Genomic DNA, 20,987 nt, shown 5'->3' with positions numbered 1-20,987 from the left:
TCTTGTTTAACGTACAATGGCTATTTTAACGAAATTTCAGACTATACAGGGTAAATTCCAATTTAGGTAGCTTCTATTGAAATTTGAAATTTGTTCTTCATGTTTAGAAAATCTTAAACATGTCAAAAATCTTACATTTTACTAATATACTTTTTTGATAAAACTCACCTTTATTTTTCCCCTCAAATCCGAAAATAAATTAACATATAGGGTGTTCCATTACAAAAAACACAACTTTGATGTGTAACTCTTTTTGGAGACACCCTGTAGACCTCTGTATATTTTTATAAAATGCTTTCAATTAATTACAGTTACGGGTTGGAACCTTTGGTGTTACACAGCAAATTAAAACACTAAATCACCAATCATCTGCTGATGATGCTAACATGGTTAGCGAAACGCGCGTCCAGTGTAAAAGTAAAAGTGTTTTGGTGTATTGTGGTGATTTAGTGTTTTATTTTGCTTTCAATTAACCTACATATGCTCCCAAAATTTCATTCAAAAAAGGATTTTTTTTTAGTAAAAAAGGATATTTAAAGTATTATAAAATTAGTAATTAGTTAATTATTAGCTCTACTTTCTACGAAGGTAAAATCTTCCAAAAGGACAGAAAAGGGTACTAAAATATAACATAGGTACGTAGAAGGGACGAGGGATTAATTTTTTACCAAAAAAAATCATGTTTTGCAAAAATCTCATGTAAATTCATACTTTACCCTTTCTGTGTGCCATTTTAACCAGATATTTGCGATAGTTTTTTTTTAGTTTTATATCCGAATATAGATAACATTTTTATGGTTTTTAGCGTAAAAAAGGTCAAAGTATATTATCATATAAAAATACGGGAGCCATTTTTATGTAAATTAATTTTTTTCTGGATTCTCATTTAGTTTATTTCTCTTTTTTGTTTTTCTATTTTTTTATGACTCTATGAAAATATTTTTGCTGAATTTTTATAAGTTCTAGAATATGGGATTTTTTGATAAAGAAAACACAAATTAAAAATGTTATAGAAATTTTTATTTTATTCAGTCATTAACAAATTATTGATTCAATTGAAATTCAAAGAAAATCAGAAAATATTACAGTTAATTTTATTTTACGGTGTTTATTTTTGTTATAAAATCTTCTACTGCATTTTTGAATGAATCTACGGGACCTGTAGGCTTTCTAGAAGGACCAGCTGATACCCAATAGACTGTGCCATCAGAAGTGTCTATTAATTCATCTTTGTTAACCTGAAAATAAAAAAAATCTCTTGATTTCTAGACTATAAATTTACTTATAAAGAAAATATTTTAACAATAATTTTGGTTTGATGTTGAATAAAGATCTAATGATGGCTGTGCAACTAATGACGGCTGTGCATAGTATTTTTAAAAGACACGGATTCTTCATTGAATATCAGAATAATATACTGGGTGTTTCATTTAAAAATAAAAGTGTAACTTGCTTTAAAAGTGACTGATGTTCAATATTATTTTTGTCTCGCCCTATATAATTTTTCTGGTTAAGTTTTAACTCCATTTAAAGTACAATAGTTATTTTAACTACATATTAGACTTATTCGACATATCAAAAATCTTACATTTTACTCATATTCTTCTTTAATGAAACTCATCTTTATTTTCTTTTTAGAATCGGAAAATCAATTAATATATAGGGTGTTCCATTACAAAAAACACAACTTTGATGTGTAATTTTTTACATGTGCTCACAAAATTGTATTTCAGTTCAAACTGTCGTTCTCCTTGAAGCAACCGCGTCGTCGTCGTCGAGAGGTGCCACCCTGTATATTCAATCTGCTATTTTTTTCACTTACTTGATTTAGTTTAGGTATCAAATACAGAACGGATTCTACAGAGTGATGTTTTGAGAAATCGTAGTTTTTTAAAAATACCAGATCAGTACCCAGATCTTCCTTGTTTAGTGTACTATCACATACTGGTACCATTGGTGTGTTTTTGAAATGTTTTCTTTTACAAAAATCTGACACTTTTTCCGTTATCATCTGTAAGATAAATTAAGAAAATTCAAAAAGTAGAAAAGGTATTTTTTTAAATAATTTTACCTGTTCTAAAATTCTAATTTTATTATTGGAATCCTCACCAAGAGGTACCAAATAAGAGGTTAAGGTTTCAATATCTTCTTGAGTCCATTTTGATGAGCTTATCAACTGATAAAAAAGAAATAAGGAAACTTCTGTAAGTTCTGGAATATCCTTTGTTTGTTCCATGATTTGTTTCACTTCTGTAATAATTTTTTGGGTGTTATAAGAACTTTAAAAACGTTTTTTTTTATTAAGCATACCTCTAAAATCTCTGGGTGATTTCAGCAAAAACATCAATGTACTCAGCAATATCTGTTTGATGCTGTTACTCTTGTATCCAGACTTTGCTTCATTGATCAATAGGGAAACTGTACATTCCTTAATATATTCTCTAGCTTGGTCAACATCTTTTGTTGGAAAACTCAAAATTGCTAAAGCCTGGACGCATCTCATTCGAACCAGTTCATTCTGCACAGTAAAAATGAAATATTATACAGGGTCTCTCAGAAAGAGGTGCAACTATTTTAAGTGGTCCTATACAGTACAACTTATTTAATCTACAGAGTGGTTGTAACGAACTGTATTCTGGAAACTTCGGCAGCATATTCTGCAGATAAAAATAACTAAAAAAATCGTATAAATGTATGTCCTAAAATGCTTAGTTTCAGAGATACAGGGTGTAGAAGTTTGGTTTTATTTCGATTTTTTCCAAATAATTTCTACAGTAACGTCAATATTTGGATGAAAATTGGTGTCTGGGAGTTTTTTGACATGAGAAATTTGATTTTGATGTCATTATGACTCTTATTTGTTGGGGGGCGTCATTTACATGATGTGTTTTAACTGTTTTGAAGATTAATAACTTTTTGTCCGTACCTGTATAAAACTACTGAGTGAAAAAATATACATTTCCGTGATTTTTTACGTAAAAAATGTCTCTTGGTAAAAATCGCTACGAGCAACCGTTCTAAAAATATTTAGAATAGAAATAGTCAATACGTGTCATTATTGACTAAAAATAAACATGTTGAGTAGTTATTTGACTGAAATGATAAATTTGGGAACTTTTTATTTTTCTTCGAAAAAATGATAATAAAACAGTTTCTGTTGAACTTTTGGTACAAAAACTTTTCAAATTTATATCAGTCTAACAACTATTTAGTCAACATATCTAATTTATGTCAATAATGACAGGTATTGATAATTTAGATTCTAAATATATCGAGAACCATATTACTCGTAGCGATTTTTACCAAGAGGCTTTTTTACGCAAAAAACGTGGTAAATTTATATTTTGTTACTCGGTAGTTTTATACAGGTACGGGCGAAAAGTTATTACTTACTACGAAATCAAATTTCTCATGCCAAAGAGCTCCCAGACACCAATGTTCATCCAAATATTGACGTTGCTTCAGAAATTATTTGGAAAAAATCTTTATACGAACTTTTTTACTTATTTTTATCTGCAGAATATGGTGCTGAAGTTTCCGGAATACAGTTAAGATCACCCTGTATATAGATTAAAGTAGATATAGTAGTAATATAGCATGGTAGCTGAAGAAATATACATTTTATCCGATAGTCAAGCAGCATTAAAAGTGATAAACTCAATGTGTCCTCAATGAACCCTTCATTAGATTGAAGCTAAGAAACAACGGCGAATGCAGATTCTGTGGGGAAAATGGGGAAATACCAAAACACCTGGTACATATACTTCCCCCTCTCATAAATCCACATCTACATCTACGTCACAATTAGCTGTTTCGATCAAAGAAGTTGCACTGTTCGATCAGAACTATCAAATCATGTTGCTGACTTGCCTCTAAATTTGCAAAATATTTTTCCTTCCATTTGTCGATGTAGACTTTTAAAAGACTCATCGTAGACTCAAACTGATTTTTGTTTTTCAAATTCCTAAATGTACTCGACGTTATCTTTTGGAAAATATTGTAAGCCTTTAATTTTGCTTCGTTATCACTAAAAAATCAAGAATTAAATTAATTTTTTAACTTTTTGATTAAGCCTGTATAAATTAATTTAGCTTCGGACTTTATTCTATACAGTTGGTTTTGTTTCGAGGTAATAAATCTAGAAAAATATCGTGTTATAGTCATAAAAAATATACAAAAAAAATAATTAAAGACATAATTTTAATAAAGAAAACGAAAAAAAATCACAAACGCACGCACGAACGCAGACAAAACAAATTGCCGGTGCAAATTGAGAGTTCGTGCACACATAAAATCCCTTTGAGGACGGACCAAAAACCGACACCAGACCATTAGCCCCCCATACACCAGCGGGTAACTGAACCAATTTGATATGGCACGAGCCAAATACGCGGATAAAACTTTGTGTGTATGTGGCGAACCGAACAGATGAAATCACAGGTTTAAATCCATCAAATTATATTTGGCTCTGTTTTGCGACGCGTATCAAGTCTTCGAGTTCCTAGTTCATCTCTACGAGAAATCCATTTTTTCACCCACTTGCTTCGTTTTTTTTACTTTTTGTTTATTGGCGATAAATACATACGCCATGACACAAGCTATAACGCGTCTTCTACGATTGTTGTTCATTTTTACAACCCACTGAGTACAAATATGCCGAGTAAATCTAAGACCACTGGTTAAATTTTTCAGGACTTCCAAAAGATCGCGAGTCAGATCAAATCTGTTATAAAACGTCGAATTTTGTCCCATTAACAACACGATTTAATCAGGCAAATCTAATCGGGCTATAAAGCCAAATTCGAGCTCAAAATGACGAGAGTTTTGGTATGTGCCGAACCTAGTTCGCCGACACAATTCGGACGGATCAAATCGGTCCAACTTATATGATAATGTATGAGGGGCTATTGCCTGGAAACTTATATGGTGAAATTTTGATAAAATAATTTAGTACACACTAAAAACACGGTATGTCGCTAGTGGTAGGAAAAATAATTTTTAGAGGGCACTAGTTTATTTGGTTGCCTGTGATATGCATATACAGGGTGTTTCCTAATTAATCTAAAAAATAAAAAATAGTTAGAAAACGAATTAAGGCGTGCTCTTAATAAGTATATTTATTTTTTTCTCGACTACCGTTTGATGAACAAGAAAATCTCAAAAGATCAATTTTGTTGAAAAAGGATGGCCAGTCAAGAAAAAAATATATTTTCTTTAAAAAAGCAGTGGTGTACCATTTATGTTAAGCAAAAAAATCGATTTTTTTTAATTTTTAACACCCTGTAGATCAGAAAGGAAGTACTTTGTTTTAAGAACACATGAGGAATCACACTATAATTTTTTTAGACTAATTCGAAAACACCCTGTATATTGTCAACTTGACAATGACCGCTGATAAATCAAAAAATACCTTTTCAGTGAACAAAGTCTGATTTTCGCAGGAAAATTTTTGATTTTTATTGAATTTGGGCCTGCATTTGCAAATACTCGTTTGTTTTTTAATTTTCTATCTATCTAAATTTTAAATATCATAGTCAGAAATAGTTTTATTATTCATTAACTGTAAAAATGGTGTTTTCTTGTTGTGTTGCATCTTGCAAATAAAACTAACAAAACTGCAAAAATCCACGTGTTTCCAAAAGACGATAAGGTATGTATCTTAGATAAAAGAAAAATATGTGGTATGTATTCGTTGTTTGATTTTTTTTCGTTCGCTTTAAAATCTATAAATCTCGGTCTATTCATTAGACAGCCAGTCGACTTACGATCATTTACATGAAACTCTGTAAAATAAATAAAAAAATAAACTGTAAAATATATATATTCTTATGTTTTATTAAAGTTACTCTGATATACTTAATATATCAGTGTAACTTTAAAAATAAATCCTTTGAATTCAAATATAAACGTAAAAAACATTTACAGCAGAAAAGGCGAAGGCGCTGGGTTAAACGTAGTCTCTACTAAAAACACGGAGGGGCGCTTTAACCCAAAATTTTACTATTAAGTTTCATATCTATCTTAATAGTAGATTATTTTCTTTTATTCAATCTGACAACAACATAGTTTTTTATTTACTTAAGTTTAGGTCTTGAATTCATAGCAAAATTAATATTTACCTTATAGGATTTAGACACATTTCAACTAATATGTCAACTGCACGCGAATAACTACCATTATACCATTTGTCAATCATATACTCCAAACAGTATCGGAAAGTATCTTGTCTCGAAAAAGCAAACTGTATCAATTGGTGATTCACATCGCAGTCTATACTGGTCAAAAATTCAGAAGAAACTACAGCGTTGCAGAAATTTTCCAACAATATTTCACAGTTTTTTGAACCGGTGTTTTCCAGAGCTATCAATCTCGGGTATGCAAAATTCGGGTTCATATAGTGTCGACGGTATATTTCTTGGGTCACCCTGTCGTCTGGATGCTTATCCAGAAGTCGCTCGACAACTTTGTGGTATTCTTCTTGTTCCAGACCACCTAAAAATATTTTTTATTGTTCATACCGTCTTTGACACTGTTTTTTAGGGTTCCGTACCCAAAGGATAAAAACGGGAACCCTATTACTAAGACATCGCTGTCTGTCCCTTCGTCTGTCACACAGGTCTATCTTATAAACCGTTATAGCTAGACAGTTGAAATTTTCACAGATAATGTATCTATGTTGCCGCTATAAGAACAAATATTAAAAACAGAATTAAATAAATGTTTATAAATAAAAAAGAACTTTCACTAAACATTATCTTTTAAGTAAGAATTTTACATGGAATCTTTCAAGTCCTGCTATGACGTTGGAGCCGCAGTAAGGCAAGTTCGAATCCTAGTCAAGGCGACTTTTTTTAATCGTTTTTTTTTAATTTTTACATATTTTTACATATTTATTTTTACTTTTTACTTATTTATTATTGATTAATACAATTTTAGTAATGTGTTTCTTCATCTTTTTTTTAAATTACTTATACGCGCATTCAAAATTTCAGCTAAATAATAATATAGTGTCTAATATTGTATAGATAAACGCACTTGACCATTTTTTTTTTCAATCGGATGGTATTACTATAAACACTTACCTTTACCCAAAACGTAATATAATCCTTCAGCACAAATCTCCTCATCTTCTGTCTCCAACACTATATTCTTCCATTTAACAGCCAACTTCTTATAATATTCTGGATCATTATAAATACAATCAAATCTGTAATAGCTGTATCTGACAATATCCGTTGCACAGCATACCTGGTACTTCCCGTACTTTTCTGGATACTCCAGGATGTCTATTAGCTTGTCACAGGTTTTTTGAGTGAAATGGAAACACATAAACCTGCCGTTCAGTTCCAAGAATTCACTTATGAATCTCCTGTACAAGTCGAAGTTTTTTTCGTTAATGTTGTTGCACAAATAATCATGGAAATCTTGGTCTGTTTGAGGTCCGTCCAGTAATTTTTCTGCACTGATATATCCAGACATATTAAAGAATGACTTGTAAATGAGGAATTTGACGTGTGGTCCAAATCTGGGATCGTCCAGCCACTTGTGGTAGCTGTAGTCTTCATGGGGCCTGGTAGCTAGATGGAAGTATTTGGTGAATTCATCTATGTCGTCGCTGTTTTGAGCACTCAGCTCTATGAGCTTTTGTTCTGCTTCAGTTTTTGTACATTCTTCTTCTGTTTCCATATCTACTGAAGTAATAAAAAAAAACAAAAATAAAAAAGTATCAGGATTAGGTAATTATAGATTATCTTATCTAAATATCATTTTATCTAATAGCTTCAATTTCATATCAAGTAATTTTAATATAAGTTTTTTAGTAAAGCTAAATGATATATTATATTTGCTAGATATTTTATAAAATAGGTCAATCTATATTATAATTTATTCGATAAATCAAGAATTAATTTTATTTATCAGTAAATTGGAATGTTTAATGCTTGATTTTGTTCGTATACAAATAATAAAACCATACGATCGGGAAAAAAAACGGCGTCATAGACGGCTGAGAATGACAATCGATGATAATTTTGGCGAGGTCGAGCCCTAGACGTAATTTTCTTGTCCCGCACGCTTCTTTATTTTTATTTTTTGATCTTAATAAAGTTGTAAGTTATTTTTATATTGAGTAAAAATGATTTTTAAATGGTCGTGTAGTTTAAAATTTGAGAAAAATAATTTTTTGGAAATAGATTTGTGAGTGTGGAAATGTTATATCCTTTTTTTAATTAATTAGGGTTAATTTTTCTGTGTATATTAATATATGATATAAAAAAATTATATTAATAATACTTTTTAAATATTGACATAATTTCGTAAAATATTGTAATACTTCGACCTTTTTTAAGTTTTCCATAGTTTCAATCATCGCACTATCCCAAAATAATGATTTATTCTTAATTTTAAATACCTTATTTTTGGAAAATCGTTCAAAAAAGCTAAATAAAATAACAGGTTTCTTACCTGGAAATTATTATTTAGTTGTCTGCCGATAGATGTCGTTCAATATATTGGCGAATGCGCCGGGTATAGAAAATGATCCTCTTCAGAAATTATTAAATATTGATTGGTATTATATTATTTTGAGCACTGTAATTATTAGAAATTGATTTTTTAAATGGATTTACCTAGATCTAGAGTTAAATTCACACTGAGCCAAAATATTGCAAGAATTTTACTTTTATACTCCGTAGTTTTTAGTCACGAAATAGGAACTAACGAGAAATTGCACAACTTTGTGTTGTGTTTCCCCATTATTTGTGACACAGAATAGTTCCAGGAGTAGTGATGGGCAAATACTAAATATCGATAAAAAAATTTAATTCGTTTTTTTTTAAAATTATATTTATTTCTTTAATAAACGTTTTTTTCGTACAATCTATACTATTATATAAAATCCTTAAGTGACTGACATACTGATTAATCACGATCCTGCTCAAACCACTCAACGTAAGAAGCTCAATTTTGGCATACAGGTTGATTCTAGGGTGTAGAGGTTCGATAAGAAGGGATTTTTCGAAATTCCAGTTCCAAGGGGGTGAAACCACCCCTCAAATATTACAATATTTTTTATTTCGGTTTAAACGGTCAAGTTTCCGAAAAAACGCTTAAACACGTATATTTTATTTTGTTTTTTTACATATTTTAAGATTTTTAAAAAAATGTATACAGGGTGTTTTGAAAAATCTGGTCATTGATTAATTACGATCCTGCTTAAAGCGCTTGACATAAAAAGCTAATTTTTGGAAAACAGATTGACTTTAGCGTGTAGAGGTTCGATACGAAGGGATTTTTCGAAACTCGAATTCTAAGGGGGTGAAACTATCCCTCAAATATTAAAATATTTTTTATTTAAAAACCAGTGAGTTTTTCAGAAAAACTCTTAAACACGTATATTTTATTTTGTTGTTACATATTTTAAGATTTTTTATAAATTTATACAGGGTGTTTCATAAAATATGACCATTGAGTAATCACGATTCTGCTTAAACTGCTTGACGTTTAAAGCTGATTTTTGGCAAACGGATTGACTGTGGGGTGTAGAGGTTCGATAAGGAGGGGTTTCTCGAATCTCAAATTCCAAGAGGGTGAAAACGCCCCTCAAATATTACAATATTTGTTATTTAAAAAAGGATTAGTCTTTGGGGAAAACGCTTGGACAAGCATAATTTATTAGGTTTTTTTACATATTTTGAAATTTTTTAAAAAATCATACAGGGTGTCCCAAAAAGTTAGGTAATTTCTTAACCACGATTCTGCTTAAACTGCTTGACGTAAAAAGCTTATTTTTGGCAAACGGATTGTTCGAAAGTCAAATTCCAACGAGATGAAACTACCCCTCAAATATTACCAAGTTATAGAATAATATCGCCATATTGTTTTTTCTCATGCTGACATAAATGTGAGAAAATTTTATCCAGTTTGTATGTTAATGGAAATTCTTGCTTTGCTTTATCATCACCATTACAAATGATTAATTCGACGCGAACGAAGTCGCTGGTACACGCTAGTAATAATAATATATCTTCTTGTTAAAAGCAATGTAAACTTAAGTTGACATATAGGAATGATTTCACCCCGATAAATGGGAAGATTTTCTTATTTTGCATCATTTAAGTCATTTTTTTACTAAATATCTATTTATCGAAAGAAAATATGTGATGCGGACCTTTCCTGTGGCCCTGTATAGTAAGTAAATGGGACATAAATTTATTAAAACAATAAATCTGAGTTTTTTAATATATTTTTTCCTTTGTAAACTTGATTTTATTCAGTATGCTACCACAGACTTAGGCAAATTAAAATTATTAGTTAGAAATATACTCTGGTAAAATCACTCAAATGATGAGGTTTTTATTTTTTATATTATTTGAATATCGAAAATAATGGTTTTCTGCCCATCCCTAGTGAGATACATGCGATGTTGCCGATAGTTTCACGAAATAAATTTTTTTGTGATTTTTTATTCATAATAATGTGATTGATATTTTTAGTTCTAATATAGTATCGATTGCCCCTAAAAGGTTTTTTATGATAATTTTACCTAGATATGTAGCATAAATATCTATTATTGAAAAAGTAATTTCCATCCATACCACGCAAAGCATAATTATTGATGATATTTTTCGTGTATTATTGAAATGTTTCATGAAATTAATCATTGTATTTATATTTAAAGGGTTTTGTTGTTTTGACAGGTGGATATTTAGAGATATTAAAGCAATTGATAACTAGTGAATCATTATTATGAAATGTATTGTTTTGATTAAAAGCTAAAATTAATTATAGAAATTAGTTATAAAAATTGGCCAAGATATAACGTTAAAAGTTTTTTAAGATTAAAGTACACACTGGGGGTTTTCCGGCTGTCTTTAGATCAGTTTTTTGTAAAGACCATGGAGGAAACACTGTTTTATATCCATATACAGGGCCCGACAATAGTGCGTCGGCCATATGTAGCTTCTAGAATAAAAAAACTTGGAAATTTTGTTTTGTTTAATTTTTTTTAATGGAACACCCTGTATATTATTGCATTTTTGGCTTCCTTTCAGATCACTTTACATAATCCTAAGATATGAGTAAATATATTTAGATAGTTTCAGAGATATTAATAAATAAATAAAAAATATATGTATATTTTTCAGCATTTCTTAAAAAAATTATTAAAAATACAAAAACTATCCTGAAATCAAAACTATATTAGATATTTATTTTAGATGGTCTGTACTTACTTTGCTGTAAATATGGTAATCGTAAATCATACAGGATGTTCAAAATTCTACGCCAAACTTTCTAAAATATAAAATAATTTTTCTTCTTTTTTTTAAAGGAACACCCTGTATATATTTTTTCTATTAGATGGAGAATTAAAAAATTAACATTTTATGTATTTAGAGTATTTCAAAATATTTAACGGTTTCGCAGATATTCGCGATTTTATATTTCATATGGCATTTTCCACAATAAATTTTTATCAGAGCCACCTAATGATTTTTTCTCGTATTTTACCATAATTAAAATACAAAAAATGTTAATTTTTTAACTCTCCATTTAAAAAAATTATTTTATATTTTGGCCTAGAATTTTGAACATCCCGTATGATTTATTATAACTTGTCCGCTAGCATTAAAAATAAATAAATTAAACATGTTTTTTAAATATCTTTATTTAATTTTTTTATGGTATACACAACATTTGTAACAGTATCAAGAGCAGTGATTATGACAAAATACAAAAATCATTAAAAAATTAATACTTTTTTCGAAAAATATTGGGAAACAGTCTCTCTTCTAATCAATCAAAATCAAAACGTGACCCCCTATTAAAAGCATATTTAAGACAAAACCATCTTTTTTTTTTCTGTAAATATTAGACGTACATAAGGCAATATACGAGGTGTCCCACAAAAATCTACTTCTTCTGCAGGCTATCGATCAATTCCTTGAAGGCAATACACCCATCTTCATTGGCTTCTTTGTATCCAGGAATGGTACTCTTCAAGTTGGCGTACCATTTACCGATGTTCTTGTAGGGTGAAAGGTCATACTCCACAACTTCAAAGGTCGATATACTAGCTAAAATAGCTAAGTCAGCAACTGTTAGGTTCTTTCCAGCAACGTAGGTTTGTCCTTCGAGGAACCCGTCCAAGAATTTCATGCCTTCGTCGATTCGTTCCAGCTTGGAGGGTTCTTTGGGCAACCCTTGGAACAGGGATGGGTAGTAGTAGTCGGCGAAACGGGCATAGAGGGTGCCGATGTCGAAATAGAGACGCTGGTCAACTAAGGCACGTGCTTTGGGTTCTTTGGGATAGAGGGAGTCATCTTTGCCATAGGCGTTGACTAGGTACGTGCAGATGGCTCTGCTTTCCCACAGGCTGAACCCGTTGTCGTTTATGGTGGGGATGGTGTGCTGGGGGTTGATCTGGAAAAGAATAATAATATAAAAAAAATAAACAGACAAGTACGGGGTCCGTATTAAGACTATATAGACTTTTTAGATTTTTCTCTATTGCTAAATTTCATAGTTCTTGCTATTATTTCAAGGAATTTATTACGAGTAGAAAAAATATTGTGCTGGGTTGGCGTTGGTTTCTATGTTGTTTGACAAATAAATAAAGCTGTCTCTTTAGTTGTTAGTTTTGAGTCAACATTTTTTAATTCTCTTTCGTGTCGATTGCTGATTGAACTGGAGCCAGAAATGACTCAAAACGAAATAAGTAAATTACCAACAGATATTCAGGCTGAGGCGACAAACGCCATATCCAAATTACTTCCATTTAAATCCCGAATAACTTATGAAAGGGAATACAAAAACTTTCAAAAATGGAAGAAATTAAAAAACGAGCGAGAAGAAATAAAGTTTTTAACCTATCCTCGCTGTTAAAGTATCATTTAATCTACCCTTGTGATTAAAGTACTATTTTATCTACAATTTTTGATAGATATAAGGCAATTTTAACAGTTTTGCTATGGAAAAAATAACATTACTAACATTCTTTTTTGTTTCAAATAGGTTCAGCAGGATGGTGCAATCTATAATGGGTTATCACACGAGCCAGGAAAGTACAGTTGCATGTAAAAAGGACAATATAATAATTATTGCAGTGAGTCAGTCGATTATTAAGGTAGGTTGAGTTTTTACAAGCTTTTTCAAATGAGCATTCCATCGTGCAAGTAATACGATTGACATTTAAAAGCCAATTTGATTGATAATGGAGCTATTTCCTCTAGATAAAATAATGTTAAATGCTGTTTTACTTTAAATAATATGTAGATAGAGTTCTGTCTTCGTTTTTTTATTTTTTATTTTTAATAATTCTGTTGTTTTCTGTTTATCTTTAGTATGAGTGCAAACCTAAAGTATGTATTAGGATGGATTACAGAAAAATATTTTAACTTCTACAATGTGGCTCAAAAAAGTGTGCGTGGATCGGGATGATTTTTTCTAAATGGAACACTCTGTTTATTATTGAATTTTTGGCTTCCTTTCAGATCACTTTACGTAATCCTGGGATATGAGTAAAAAATATGTTTCGACAGTTTCAGAGATATCAATAAATAAATAAAAAATGTCAGCCTTTTTTTAAAAAAATATTAAAAATACAACAACTGTTCTGAAATCAAAACTATATTAGGTATTTACTTTAGATGGCCTGTACTTAACTTTGCTATAAATATCGTAATTTTAAATCATACAGGATGTTCAAAATTCCGCCCCAAATTTTCTAAAATATAAAATATTTTTTCTTCGTTTTTTTTTTAATGAAACACCGAGGGGTAAACCGCAGAGGGAAAAGTGTACACCGTAATTCCTTTTACTCAAATAATTCCTCAGAATTCCTCGTAATTCCTTCGGAATTCCTTGGAATTCCTGGTCTTCAAGGTCAAGGTCAATCATTCAAGGTCTTCCTTGGAATTCCTTGGTACGAACTCGATAACTCTTTCAGTCTGAACCAGCGTTGCCACCTCGGTTTCGCAGTTCCGCTATGAATTTTCTGGTGATTTTTATAAATGTCTAATGTCTCTATAAGTACTAGATCTAACAATAAAAAGTACTATTACGAGATTTACGTTTTTTTAGTTAAATTTTAGGACTAATAGGGGATCATGCGGTAAAAATACTGGAAATATGTCGGCACTTACTTATTAAAATTAATTTTTCTCGGGATTTTGAAAATGATAGGTACCTAGTTATACTCGTATCTATAGGAAAGGAAATTAATAAAACTTCAGTTGCACGTCATAATACGATCACCAGTAAATTCCATAAGATTACGCATGGTATCATTGATGAAGTGCACCTAAAGTTGTATTAATTTCCCTATAGTATATACCTAGGTATTATTCCGAGGAAATGAAAAAATCAACTTTACACTTTCTGGAGTACTGAATAAAAAAATCTTATGAGGGTTTCTTTAAAATGGCGAAATCAGGGAACGTTATAAGTAGATCTCTCGGGGGTGGTTCGGCCGTACTATTGGAAAATATTTTAGATATATAATCGAGGGTACAATATTAAATTAAAAGAATATCTAACCTGTAGATATTTGATATTGGGAAATTTTGGAAGCGAAAACGAAAAACGGATAGTAAAAAATCGCCTGCAAAACGTTTTTCTTTAAATTTAGTACTACCTATTATAGTATTCATGGTTTACTAATGTTCGTTAATTTTTTATAAAGTTGCTTGTAATTCCTCTTAATTCCTGTGGAATTCCTCTAAATTTCTAAGGAATTCCTTGGAATTCATTGGAATTCTTACGGAAATAATTGGAATTCCTAGTAATTCCATGGAATTCCTTGGAATTCCTCGTAATTCCTTGGAATTCCTGTAGAATTCCTTCATAGTGTACACCATAATTCCTCTGCGGTTTACCCCTCGTGAAACACCCTGTATACAATTCTTTTATTAAATAGAGAATTAAAAATGAACATTTTTTGTATTTGGATTATTTCAAAACTTTTAACGGATACTCCACGGCATTTTCCACAGTAAATTTTTATCATAAGCCGCCCAATGATTTTTCCTTAGATACAAAAAATGATCATTTTTTAATTCTCCATTTAATAAAAAAAATAATACAGGGTGTTCGATTTAAAAAAAAAACAAGAAAAATTATTTTATATTTTAGAAATTTTGGCGTAGAATTTTGAACATCCTGTATCATTTAAGATTACGATATTTATAGCAAAGTAAGTATAGACCATCTACAGTAAATACCTAGTATAATTGTGATTTCAGGACAGTTCCTGTATTTTTAATATTTTATTTTTAAATGCCTGATTTCTATTAAAAAAATCCTCCCGATCCACTCACACTTTTTTGAGCGACCCTGTATAAGTTACAATATTTTCCTGAAATACATCCAATACATACTTTAGGTCTGCACTTATCTTATACAAAATTCATAATTTTTTTTTATTGGTCAGGAAATTGTGGTTTAGTTTGGTTTAAAAAAACGCTTTAATAAAGTTATGCATATTCATGCTAATACATATGTTATTATATCTATTATTATCATATTACATCGACCTTAATGTTTATTTGCGCTAATATTTATCACCTATTTTTTGTTATTTATACAGTAATACTGTTAAAATTGTTTAATTCACGCTTAGAAACTACAAATATACATAGTTTGTCACTCAAAACTATTATGTACTAAGAGATTTCAAATTATCTTGGCAAATATTGTCTTAGACTTATTGGTTCACTATTTGCTTTTATTTTTGTCTAAACAAAACTGAGAACTATAATTTTTTTGTAAAAAAAAGAATTTTGTCCATATAATACAGTTTTTGATTTCTTCTATAATTACTTTATCATAAAAATAAACAGAAAAATTGGCTTGGCAAACATTAAACAAACAAATCACTATTCCTATTCTATACCAACAGAATACAAAAATAATGAATTGAATCATTAATAAATTCAAAGTAAACATTCTCTATAATTAGATTAGAAGTCTATAATGATGCTATTCTTAAAGAATACTGTAAGTAACAACACATAGGAAAAAAACAAACCGAATAAAAAAATAATATATTATCTTAATACATATGTATATAGATGTCCAAAAGTCTTGTACTTACTGTATATTAGGTATAAACATGATTAATGAAAAAAAAAATAGTATTATTTTTATCAGTAAGTAGACTCATTAAAGATTCTTGAATTAATTTAGGACATCCTGTATAGCAAAGAGGCCGCCTGTTTATAACAGGCTGTCAGTTATTTTTAGAATGCGTTTATTTGCTACAATGGTTTATTCAACTTAACACACACATTGCTAGATAACAAATAGATTGAGAATACGTAATTTGCGCATATGTGTACGTATCATAGATGTTAGAAGTCTTAGAGAGATTCAAATTAATTCATAATTTTCTATAATTAAAATAAGTACAGTATTTACCAGGATTGTCTTAACAAGAGGAGAAACTTTTTTATTATTAACATTTTGAGAAAAATGCATTCTACATAATAATTTTTGCTTGTTCTAAAATGGTTAATTTAATTTTTATTCTTTGATAGATATTATTATTGATAAAATTAACGTCATATTTTTTGCTGTTAAACAACAATGTTAAAGGAGCACTAAAAGGATCCACTACCTCTGAACTAAACCAATAATTGTAGAATAAATAATAAAAATAACATAAAATAAACTTAGAACAAATAAATATCTTTCTAATAATTTTTACGTTAATGATATTGTACATACATATGTAATATGTGGGTATATATAAAAAACTTTCTGTCGAGGCGTTCTGTCCTTGTCTGACACTTATTTTTTATTTAATCAATCAATATAATCTGATTAAGTTACAGGCCACACCACTAAAATACATATTGGTATTGGTTATGTATTATTATTGTATTTAATTATGAAAGTGAATTGACTTTGATTTTCTAAAACATCTGTTATCTTTTTTTTTTTGTTATCGATCACGCCATGTTGTGAATCATGATAGAAAAATCTTTGTTCTGAAAATTATTGAAAAATATACTCATTAATATGTCAATAAAATATGTCTATTTTAAGGAAAAAACTTTACATGTCCTAAACAACTTAACTTTTGAGATACAGGGTGGTAAAATTTTCTAAAAGTCTGATGCTATTACAGATTTCTTTATGAAATTTGATGCACGTCTTATATGCATCAAAATGCATTTTTTTGATGTACAAAAAATGTTTTTGATGTATCTTTTTATTTCCGTCCAGGTAATTCAGCCATTTCACCCTGTAGTAACATTACTTTAATTTTTTTAAGCAAAAACTTTGCGTCGGATAAAGAAAATCAAGAGAAAAATCGTTTAGAAATAAATGAAGATTTTCAAAATAATGTTTATTTTAAGGGAAGTCAATGGCGTACCATTTTTTTCTAGAAAAAAAGAATTACCCCCTAAATATTAGTGTGTTATTAAAGTATATACCCTGTATATACCAAATATTTTATTCTTCATTCCGAGAAAAAAGTATATTAAGAAAATAACTTTATGTTCTTTAATTTTGGTTATATTTTAATTCTATATAATCGAATGAAAAAAAAAAACAAATATACCTAATGATTAATGACAATATCTGTAGATACTGACATGGACGTTAATGTCAACAACATTAATGTCCCAATAGCGTGTTTATCAACAATTAAACCAATAACTCTGAATATAAAAATACCATACGTACGCTTGATATGATTTTCAGAAATTACATTTTTATCGTTAAACTTAAGCGTTTGACTTTTGCATATTGTTGTTGGCTTGATTATTAAATCTGAATAAAAATAGACATGGGAGCAGTAATTAATTTAGATTAAAAAACATCAGACGATATCAAATTAAAATTCAAAATTAATTTTAATCATCTGCTGCAATTAAGTTTCAGGTTTATTTTTGATTGAACTTTTTGCTGCAAAGGTTTTTTTTCCTGTGCCGTTTTTTTCAATCGTATGTTATATTTAATTTTTTTGTACGAATACGAATAGTTCATAATAATATAAACTCGCAATCAAAGTCTTGAATGTTTTTTATTTAATAAAAAAAACTATGCTTTAATGTTCTAAAACTATATTTTTTATATTTTTTTTTAATTAATTAATACATATTTACAAAAAAAGCAGATGAAGTTAATTTATAACAAAACGGAAACCAGACTGTTTGAATAAATTCTTGAATGCATAAAAAAACGCTGTAACATACTGGCTAGGATTGTTCAAGGCCTCCACGAGATAAACACTATAATTCCCTGCTAAATTAACTTCAAACGATTTCAGACAGCCGACTCATAGAAGCAGGAAGGTCATTTGCGTTTAGAATTTTTTCTTAGAGATGGCAATTTTATAGAAAAAAAATCGATATCAATAAATATCAACGAGGCTAGTATCGATATATTGAGAAAATTTAATTAATGTGATTATTATTAGTAGTCATTTTTAATTAATTATTAAATAGGAAGATTCAATTTTAATTACTACTAAATACATAACATAATTAAAAGTGTTTTTGCGATATCGATATTTCAAAAAAATCGATACAGTATTACCATCCCTATTTGTGTTCATTATTCAGAACAGGCATAGGGAACTTTTTGAAATAAACAAGTTTCAGTTGTATGGAGAAATTTTTTTTTTTATTCATAATACAATTATTATCTTGTACGCTATTTTATCTTACCTTCGTGACATGATCATCAGTCAAATAAAATGCCATACATAATTAGTATATTTATTTTATTTTTGTATTTATTATTATTTATACTTAACTCTATTAATTATAAATTTGAGAGCATAACAGCAAATTTTTGCTTAAAAAAGTAAAAAAAATACTAGTTTTTAAAAGTGTAACGTTATTTAAATACGGAGGTTTCAAAAACTAATCATTTTAACTTATTTTGATTTCCAAAAACAGCAGTATTAGTTCTATGTCCACCGAATTTTAGAACACCCTGTATATAAAAAAATATCTAGTATACTCTTAATAGAATATTAGAATATATTTTAGAAAACAAAGATATACCTGCAAAAACGCACAAACAAAGTTTCTTCTTATTCCCCAAACTATGATAAAATCCAACTCACATTTTTTATTACTTAAATTATTTTTTTTTTTGATCATATATTATATACCAAAGAATTAACGACGTACCTATATAAATTTAATATTAACTAATAAATTTCAAACACTTTCTCTCAAAACCAAACAGCTTCGAGTCTCTTACCTTCAAAAATTCCGGTGTAAGGTGTTCCCCGGCTTGCAAGTTGGTCAGTTTCAAGTTGAGATCAAGCCCCAACACTTTTGCAGTCAGTAAAACAGACCTGCAAGGAGCTGAACCGGGCAAATAGTAGAAGTCGATGGTCATGATGGATCTAAAACACCCAAAACACCGTTAGAGAAGTCGAAAAACTGGTTTAAAGTGCTCTGAATTGCCCAAACTTACAGATTAATGTCCTTGGGAACAGTTTAAACCTGAGAACGGATGTGGCAGAACGCGAGACGCTTGTAAAATGCCGGCCGGCAAAAGGGGGGCCGAATTTATATATCGACCCCTCTGCCGGTTCGAATTTTTTCGTTAGGAACATTCAGGAGTGGCCAGAGAGGGAAATTTTGTACTAGGTCACTGCATTTTGTACTAAAATCTTCTTGGATATTTGTTTTAATTTAATTTTTCGTTCAAGTTGTTGATTTTGTTATCAAAACGTTATTTTTTTAATTACATATCAGCTTAGATATTTCGAAGGAAATGTGTATCCTTTTTTTTGCTTCCATATGAATAGGGTGGACCAAATTAGACACATTTAAAGGAAAACACCCTTTTCTATAGGAGATAAACGAAAACTAATTTTAAAATGAATAATTTAAGAGTATGAACAGACATTTTTTTTATTAATTATCAACAAAAACTATTTTTTGGGACATCCTGTGTATTTTTAATTCATTCAAAAGAACTTAAAATTACCTTTACAAAAATACAGGGTGGTCCGAACTGTACTCCGGAAACTTTGGCAGCATATTCTGCAGATAAAAATAAGTAAAAAAGTTCGTATAAATGTATGTCCTAAAATGCTTAGTTTCGGAGATACAGGGTGTAGAAGTATAAATAACAAATAATTTCTGTAGCAACGATAATATTTCTATGAAAATTGGTGTCTGGGAGTTTTTTGACACGAGAAATTTGATTTTTGCTTTGAATAAGAAGACTAAGGAAGGAGCATAATGCTATCCATGTATTCATGCATGGTGGGCGGAAAAGCCACCATAACAGCTCTCTAGGGTGGGGATCCTTGACAGTTCTGTTTGACGATTCATTTGACACATTTGAATTTGATTTGAAATTTTGTGGATTTGTCAGTCTTTATGGAGCTTATTTTATGTTATTTATTATTTATTCTACTACTGATAGTTGTATTAAGGTAGTAAATCTAGATGGAAATTGTGGCAGAACTTAAATTAACAGTGACACTATCGCGATTTATCGAAAAAGACTCTAAAATAGTTGGTTGTGTAGCGTGCGGTAGATCTCGGCAAAAATTGAGTGAAATAATGGAACAACTTTTCGCTAGTAAGTGACTATATAATATACATACGTGTAGTAAACCGATCATTTATGAAATTCACTTAAATTAACTAAATTATATATTTTTCTTGCATTTTAGCTTTTATTTATTACTTGTCAAAGATTAGATGTCAAAGAATTTAGATACGTTAATTTGACTTACCTGCTTCAGTAGCGTATCGGATGTTTGTGTTAATAAATACTTATTATAACTTATCTATTTTTATTAGAATTATATATTTTTATAACAATTTTAATAACTACCAACATTTATTCACAACGTAAAATAAAACAACAAATTATTGAGTATACCCCACGTCTACCCTACATCATAGTTTTACATTTTTTAAATAAAATTAGAACGACACTGATAAACCGGAATTTAAGTCGGCCATATTTGAGGCCCATCGCGGTGTACCTAAGATTTTTGATAT

At 29.7% G+C, this 20,987-nt stretch overlaps 2 protein-coding genes across 3 annotated transcripts; both read right to left on the bottom strand.

Moving 5' to 3' along the window:
• Positions 1-998: 998 nt before the first annotated feature.
• On the bottom strand, positions 999-8,763 carry LOC115891415. Of its 2 annotated transcripts, none has more exons than XM_030911860.1 (8): positions 8,464-8,763; positions 7,083-7,691; positions 6,120-6,492; positions 3,871-4,027; positions 2,311-2,518; positions 2,072-2,250; positions 1,823-2,011; positions 999-1,238 (listed from the first exon to the last, which is right to left on the bottom strand). In XM_030911860.1, the coding sequence occupies exons 2-8, from the start codon at positions 7,684-7,686 to the stop codon at positions 1,095-1,097; spliced, it is 1,854 nt and encodes a 617-aa protein (XP_030767720.1). In that variant the 5' UTR covers positions 7,687-7,691; positions 8,464-8,763; the 3' UTR covers positions 999-1,094. The 2 variants fall into 2 exon arrangements, with proteins under 2 accessions (XP_030767720.1, XP_030767727.1); XM_030911867.1 differs by having other exon boundaries at positions 7,083-7,688; positions 8,464-8,743.
• A 2,884-nt stretch (positions 8,764-11,647) lies between these two features.
• Positions 11,648-19,526, bottom strand: LOC115891427 (glutathione S-transferase 1-1-like). The gene is made up of 3 exons (XM_030911880.1): positions 19,438-19,526; positions 19,219-19,366; positions 11,648-12,420 (listed from the first exon to the last, which is right to left on the bottom strand). The coding sequence occupies exons 2-3, from the start codon at positions 19,357-19,359 to the stop codon at positions 11,911-11,913; spliced, it is 651 nt and encodes a 216-aa protein (XP_030767740.1). The 5' UTR covers positions 19,360-19,366; positions 19,438-19,526; the 3' UTR covers positions 11,648-11,910.
• Between the last annotated feature and the right edge of the window lie 1,461 nt (positions 19,527-20,987).

This window comes from Sitophilus oryzae, unplaced genomic scaffold (assembly GCF_002938485.1).
Source record: "Sitophilus oryzae breed Bouriz unplaced genomic scaffold, Soryzae_2.0 scaffold_1007_pilon_pilon, whole genome shotgun sequence".
Taxonomy (NCBI): Eukaryota; Metazoa; Arthropoda; class Insecta; order Coleoptera; family Curculionidae; genus Sitophilus; species Sitophilus oryzae.
This window is presented reverse-complemented; position numbering and strand designations above follow the sequence as displayed.